This window comes from Dunckerocampus dactyliophorus, chromosome 1, assembly GCF_027744805.1.
Source record: "Dunckerocampus dactyliophorus isolate RoL2022-P2 chromosome 1, RoL_Ddac_1.1, whole genome shotgun sequence".
NCBI lineage: Eukaryota > Metazoa > Chordata > Actinopteri > Syngnathiformes > Syngnathidae > Dunckerocampus > Dunckerocampus dactyliophorus.
The window spans coordinates 25400942-25408877 of NC_072819.1; the positions used below are offsets into that span (position 1 = coordinate 25400942).

The window sequence follows — 7936 nt, forward strand, 5'->3', positions numbered from 1 at the left end:
TCAGCAATGATCTCTGTGAGTGTGTTCTCTGTGGTTTCCCACAGTCTGAACCCATTCAGCGGTCCCTTGGACAGGAACAATGGAAGTGTGTCTAGTTACACATCACATTAGCTACGCTGTTTGATCTCTTGTTGGGAACAGGGCGGCAGGCGGGGGCAGCTAGAGCCTGCAGGACCATCTGGCTCGACCTGCCAGACCCTGAGAAAGTCCGTGGAAAGGAATGCAGCAAGTTGTGCGCACACACACACACAAATAGTTGTGAAAGACTTTTTGAGAGGCACTTGACACATAATTCAAGCACGAGGCAGCACAGCACGCCCCTGCCCACCACATGTGGACAGAGGGAGGGAGGCAGGGGGGATGGCGTCCATTTGCCCCTACACAAAAAAAAAATGGCATGGCAGGAGTGGATGCATGGCAAATATGAGTTCATTATATAAGAATATATGGGATAGAATATATGTATTTATTGATTAGTTATACTACTGACCTACAGTCATATTCATAAACATTGCGCCGTGCACAAGCAAATTTCACATCTATCAGAATTTAAGGGTCATCTATGCTAAAATCTTTAAAATGTGCAGTGTTATGCAGAATGATAGCAATGGAAGCAGGTAGCATCAAATTGATTGCACGCACTCCTGAATTCTCTTTTATTCTAATAAATTGTTTTTTTTTTCCACCCCTCTTGTAATGTTTTGATGCGCTACAGTGGAAGTATTTAAGGCAGGGTGCCTTGAAGTGCAGCCCGCTGCTCAATTTTTATTCTAAAAATACAATTACAGTAAAAAAAAGAATAACGAAAGGAGAAAAAATAATGTTGACGCTAATAACATTTCAAAGAAACATAAATAAGCATATTGGATTATTGGACTGGTTTGAGTATTCTTTTAACAAACTGAAAAATGGCCCCCAACATGCTTTGCTTTTTCAATATGCGGCCTTTGGTGGAAAAAGTTTGGACACCTCTGATTTAAGGAATAACCTCAACTTGTTTAGTTAATCAAAGGCACACAGATAATTACCAGTATTACCTTGTGATGATGTGATGTATTTGACTCAAGCTAACATTTAAGCATGAATTCACTTCACTGAGTATTTAAACATCATTCCCTGGACTGAAAACGAATCAAAAGGCACGACGTGCATGTGTGACTTGCAAAAACTTCATATGAAGTTTTTCATTTATTTTCAGAGCAAACTTCTCTAGGAAGCACATGATTCCTTTCTAAAAGGTATTTCGTAGAAGATGACAAAACATCCATTAAATCAACACAGCTGCATTGACACGACACATTAAAAACACCACAAATAATGGTTACAGATAGTGGCAATAGTGTTAAATCAATAAATTGATCAATATATTGACAACGTGAGTGAATCCATAGGATGCATGTTTGGATGATGATTTAAATGATACACGGTATCAAAGAAGCACGTTACTTAAAAGTGTGTCTCAGACACTTCAGTAAATGAAACCCAATGTGGGTGTGATGAAAATAAATTGACATGGTCAAAGACAAGACAAACATACACATAAAGGTCACATGATGACCACATGAACATCATAGAGTCCTCCCAAAGGATTACATTTGGCCACACAGTGACCCAAAAGAACTTGACTTCATTGAGTCTTGTGGTTCTGGTTCTAGTAAGTGACTACCAGGGTCTCCACAGGGTGACACCGGTTGGGCCGGCTCCCTTAGTAGAGCTGCCCTGGAAGGGTGATCCCGGTGGGGACACGCTGCAAGGAGCTCCCCTGGACACCTGCAGGTCCTGGAAGTGTCCTAGCAAGCGCCTCTGGACCGGGGTCTGCATCTTGCAACGTGAGAGGAAGTCAACAGCCTGGTGCATGCAGTGAGCGTAGCCGTCATTGGCGGAGGATGACACGCTAGCTTTTTGCTGCTGCCAGGTGCGCAGGTAGCACACGGCCATCTCCAGGATGTCTGCCTTCTCCTGCTTAGAGTCGGGCTGCTGTCGGAGGAACTCTGGGCCCAGCAGGGACTTGAGCTGCTCAATGCTGGTGTTGATGCGGTCTCGCCGCAGTTTCTCCACCATTGGCTTTCTCAGCTAGGAAAAAAAAAGAGCAAAAAACATTTAATCCACTTGAATCCTCTACGTTTTGACGCTAGTTCAAAATAGTAGATGAATAAGTGCAAATGAGGAGCAGTGTTTACCTTGTGAGATGAAGTCAGGTGTTCCTTGGAGAAGTTAGCTGATCCATAAACAGTAGGAGCCATGCTTGGAAGAGCGAGAGAGTCTGATGTGCCTTCCTCAGAGCCTCAGCCCCTCTATTTATACCCGCCAATCTCCATATGAATGTGTGGGTCTGTGGCTCGCTGGAGGTTCTCACACTCCCTCAGCCAATGGCGAGGCTGGGAAGGGCCGCCACATGCTCAATGAAGTGTTTATGGCCCCCGGGGGACAATGGAGTGTGTCTCCGGGGAGCAGGTGGAGGGATAGACAGGGAGAGAAAAGAAGCCGTGTAGGAGGGGAAGGTGGGACTGACCCATTGCTTGTGTTGATATGGGAAAGTGGTGACCCCCAGAGAGAAGCACGTTGCGCTCCTGTGTCATTGCAACATGACGTAATGAAGTGTGGGGGCCGGTGGGCACACGTGGCGGATAGAGAAGCCCATCAGCTTCTTACACACTAAGAAGCTCTTTGTACACAATCCACATACCCAGTGAGAGCATAAAGAGATATCTCTTTTTGTTTGTTTTTCTAATTACATGAAGACGTAAGATAAATGCATTCACATGGAGGTTACGTTTGATTTCATTCCTGGTTGTGTTTAGAAGTGCAGGCAATCTGGTGTCAACCTGGATTAAACTAGATCTGATATAACAGGGCATGCACATACATCTTTTTTTTTAAGTTTAGGTAAAATTTTGCATATTTGTTTGGTCTAATTCAAATAGTAGGGATTTATTTTAAACATATGATGACATCATTGGCATTGTATTTAGATGCTAAATCAATGTGGATACAGTCCGGGTAAAACATGATTTGGATTACAGTGTACAGTGTACTGATTTTGTATACGTTTAGATATAAAATGAGCAGATATGTAATTATTTTGGGGCCTGAGTAAAATAAGTACTGGAAGAAAGGGGATGTAGTCTTTTTTATGATGTCATCCGTGGGTTTCATACAAGATTTTAAGGGTCATCAAAAGAATGTGTAAACAGGAAGTTGTGAAAAAACAATACAATTGAAATGGATGAAAACATAACAACCCTAAAAAATGCATGCATCAATGAGGTTTTCATTGAATCACGTGTCTATGAAATCATAGTAATGAGTTCTATGCAAAGTTGGCTTCCTTGGCGCCAGGAGACATTTTAAATACCTTCCAGCTATGAAGATCCAACAGAGGCACGAAGCATTTCAACCTATCCTAACGATGTTTGACATCTGGGAAAAACGCACACTGCAATTGGATGTTAAACTAGATTTTTACCTTGTTTGCGTTTAGACGAGCAATCAGTCTGGGCCCAATCTAGATCAAACCTGATTTGACATGCCAGGGTGCACGTGTGTAAATTGTGTTTAAATGTAGATATAAAATCACCTGATATATCATGATTTTTCAACCAAATTCACAGTAGTGCATTTTGATGACATTGGTATGTTTCTGACCAGACTTTAGTGAAAGAATGTCTACCCAACGCGGATCGATGCATTAAATGTAGACAGGAAGTTGCACACTAGCTGAGTAGAATAAACCGGAACTGATGCAAGCATCTTTGGGGTTTTCACTGAAGCGTGTGTCCATCAAATCTTAGTTCAGAGTCATAAGTAACCAAGTGTTTTTATTTTTATTCAGAGACAGTACTGTACTTTTTCACCAGAATGTTAGTGTCCATTTGCCGTGCACGTAAATGAGTGTGAAAACTGCGCACTCCGGTTAAAATGTGTCAGTGGATTCCTTTGAAGCTCGCGTGCGCTCCACAGCAGACGTAAAAAACACACAAAAGTGTCCACACACACTCCCATCACAAGTTCACACATCCGACACACTCCTGTGTTCCCACGGCCACCAGACACACTTCTGCACTGTGGCTGCACTCACACGTTTGCATCCTGCTGTAATGAAACTGAGCGCCTCGTTTCATTGACTGCATTTGTCGCCTCTGGAAAACCCTAAAACACATCGATATGTCTAACTAGACTCATTCTATTTTGCACGTTTCTCAGGAACACACATTTTCAGTCACACTTTTGAAATGATTCTTTTATGATGTTGAATCTTATCACTTGGCCCCTGCAATTTATTTTACTGAGTCACATTCTGAATGTGTTAACCCCTTGTTAAACACTTTTATTTGTACTTTTTTGTTTTGTTAAAAAGGAGAGGTGGTTTTTATGAACACATTTTCAAATAATACAAACAATTTTGATTCATTTGCTGGCTTTTTATTTAGTATCTTTTGTTTGAACATTTTATATTCTTCACCAGTTTAGTCATTTGTCTATTTTTAAGTATTTGTTCTCATTTTGTGTTAGATTAGTTTTTTCCCCACATTTATAGAAAAAAATATTTTACTATTTTGCATATTACACCTGTCCCCACAAAGTATACTTGGTGGCCATAAACTGGGAGACATGCTTCCATATGCCTTGTGCTTATTTACATGATTTTATTGACATTTCACCTTTGTTCTATTTACTTTACAGATATACCTTTTGATATTTGTACTTTTATTTCATTTTATAATTTTTATTATCGATTAATTTGTTCGTGTTTAAGCCATATTTATTTTTAAGCCTCATTTGTACTGTATTTAGATTTTTTATTTATTTTTGTTTATATATTTTAAAATATATTATTGTCATTTTGTGGTTGTATTTTTTTTTTTAACTTAAAATGTATTAACCGATCCTGACATTTTCCCTTTTGTTTTTATATGGTGGCCTAACTTGTATTTATACATTTGATTTTTGCCTTATTTTTGTGTATTATTGTATTTATTTGTACCGTATTTGTTGTCTTTTCCTGTACCTGTCCCTATGAAGCACTTTAACTGCAGGGAACAGGTGTTTTATCAATACATGACACTTCCTCACTCAAACACATACTATTGGGTCCACAACATCTGATGCATTCATGTGTGTGTGTGTGTGTGTGTGTGTGTCTGTTACTACTTTGCATCTTCTGCCTGCCTCTGCATGTCTAGCAAAGGTGCTCTCTAAATAGAAGTCCACTAACTTACACACACACACTTTAAAACATCTGTTCGGAGCAAAGCTGCAGCTGGCCACGTCTCGGTCACACGCTTCTTTTCCCTTTGCCTTGAGCTGAACGTGGGAGACGCTGTGCTACTGAGCTTCCCACACTTGAGCATTAATGACACCGGGGCTTGCACAAAGGAAGTGTGCCCTATTCAACAAGGATTGACTGAACACCCCCTAACTACACCCCTCCTCCTCTCGTCTCCCGGCACACACACAAACACACAAGACTGTCAACAGGGCTGTAGGGCTTCCAGGCACACCATCTGGACTAATGCTACGCTATTGTCAGTTTAGGAGTTTTTCACCGTGAGAACAGGACGATGAAATAGACACTGAAAGTTGAAGTGGGTGTGTGCGTGTGTGAGAAACGTGAGTATTACTACTACAAATATAGTAAATCAAGTAGAAACTACACTGGCAACACAAAGTTGTGGTAAAACTTAAACCAGGCCCTAACAGTAATGATGATGATAATAATGATTTCACATTTGACACTGACTTGACACTTGAGTGGGTACACTTGCACAGGCCAGTCTTTATGCTGAGTTTTCACTGTTCACACTGTGTACACCGGGGGTCTCAAAGTCACAGGCCACGGGCCATTTGCGGCCCGCCGAATTGTATTTTTCAGCTCGCGACTTGACGCGACATCCAGGCAAGTTCAATGTTACTTGCAGAGGCAAGTAAACACCAACACTGAACAGTGGTGTTATCATATGGAAAGGGGGGGGGTCACGAGACAGAACACTACATACAATCACGGTGCTAAACCAAAATGACAACATTAACATGTAACAGATATAAAGCAACACACATACTGTGGGGAATAATAAACAATCTTAATGTTAACTCTACAAACCAATTACCACAATGCATGCTGGGAGCCCGCATCACTCCCAATTAGGGGTGTGACAAATCACCTTTATCTCAAAATATCGCAATATTAAACCCTACTATGTATTATCGATACGCTCTCGCCTTGTGTGTGTGTTTTTTTTAATTATTATTAAAATATAGCCGCTATAAACTTCTACCGCAGTCCCTTCTCAGTGAGCCGGGTCACCATTTCACATGTCATCCAGGAGAAGCTTCTCGCCAGAACGGCAGAAGATTGGCCAGAAACCACAGAAGAAGAAACGAAAGAAGACGAAAAAACAAATAAACCACAATAATGTTCGACTCGGCTGGTGAAGTGAAATGGAAAGTTATATAAAAAGCTATAAACGGATTGGGGTAGGATTAAATAAGCTTTGCTTCTTCCTACTGCTTTTGGACATGCGGAATAGTGAATTGTAATATGTGATGTATTCCACTGTAATGTGTGTGCATGTTCAAATAAATGAAACCATTACCATTACAATACCGCTTTTTTGTGTCACACCATCACCGTATCAAGATATTATTGTGAACCATGTATCGCAAATTGTATCGTATCGTGAGGCACCCTGGTTCCCAGCCCTACTCCCAATACTTGATGCGGCCCAGCCTCACCCAGACCACCTCCAGTGGCCCCCGGTGAAATTGAGTTTGAGACCCCTGGTCTACACACACTAACCCTTGAGACGTCTTTTAAACTATAATATGCCCTTTTTGTCATCAAACCCCATTGATTTTTTTTTTCTAACACAAACCTAATGAGGAGAAGCGGTATAGGAAATGGATGGATGGATGGATTTTCCAAGAATTAAGTGGAGCTGCCCTGGAGGGGTGGAATATTGATATATATTTATTAATAACACCACAAAGCTGTCCCTCTAAAAAAAAAAAAAGCGTAATAAAAAGTGTTTTTTTTGTGTGTGTTGTTCAATGCATCATATTCTTTCAATAACTTCAGACCCAACCACAGATATGTTGTTTTTTTTATGGATTTGTGCCATTTTTGTCTTTTTTCCCAAAAGGGAAAAAACAAAAAATAGGCAATATTTGGAATATTTTGGATAGCAATCTCGACTAAGTCAGTAATTGATAACAGTATTGATTTTGATGTATTATGTTTGGAGCAAATGAGTGTCTATAAAAGGAAATTTTTACGCTTAGGTCCCAAGATGGGCCGCACGGTGGTCTAGTGGTTAGCATGTTGGCCAACACAGTAACATCCTGGGGATTGGGAAGACTGGGGTTTGATTCTCCCTTGGGCATTTCTGTGTGGAGTTTGCATGTTCTCCCTGTGTGTGTGTTGTTTTTCTCCGGGTACTCCGGTTTCCTCCCACATTCCAAAAACATGCATGTTAGGTTAATTGGTGGCTCTAAATTGTCCATAGGTATGAATGTGAGCGTGAATGGTTGGCTATATGTGCCCTGTGATTGGCTGGCGACAAGTCCAGGGTGTACCCCGCCTGTCGCCCGAAGTCAGCTGGGATAGGCTCCGGCATACCCCCGCGACCCTAAAGAGGAGAAGCGGTATAGAAGATGGATGGATGGATGGATGAGGTTCCAAGATGACATTCATATTTAAGCATAATGCAGTATAAGGTTTTTTGTGTTGTGTTATGTTTTTATGCCCTTTTTGACATAAGAAACCCTGCGTTTGTTCCCCAAATGGGAAAAACACACAACATGCCGGTTTTCTCTAAAAGAAGGTGCCAAATAAGTATATGCTTTAGAAGAAAAACAAAACTGTCCACCTCACAGAAATCTGTTGCATTTTTGCCACCACTTTCACTGCATCAAAAATGTGGTTAAAATGGGAGTCAAT

The 7936-nt window shown here is 40.9% G+C and overlaps 1 protein-coding gene across 1 annotated transcript; it reads right to left on the reverse strand.

Moving 5' to 3' along the window:
• Positions 1-1164: 1164 nt before the first annotated feature.
• Positions 1165-2261, reverse strand: LOC129185777 (transcription factor HES-5-like). Its single transcript, XM_054783239.1, has 2 exons — positions 2181-2261; positions 1165-2073 (listed from the first exon to the last, which is right to left on the reverse strand). The coding sequence occupies exons 1-2, from the start codon at positions 2241-2243 to the stop codon at positions 1663-1665; spliced, it is 474 nt and encodes a 157-aa protein (XP_054639214.1). The 5' UTR covers positions 2244-2261; the 3' UTR covers positions 1165-1662.
• Positions 2262-7936: the final 5675 nt, after the last annotated feature.

What these genes read in the sequence shown, in the direction of transcription:
- LOC129185777 (XM_054783239.1), bottom strand. Translation starts at nt 2,243, where the DNA reads ATGGCTCCTACTGTTTATGGATCAGCTAACTTCTCCAAGGAACACCTG. An exon ending in ACCTGACTTCATCTCACAAG is followed by an intron (nt 2,074 to 2,180) that starts GTAAACACTGCT and finishes TTTTTTTCCTAG; the next exon opens with CTGAGAAAGCCAATGGTGGA.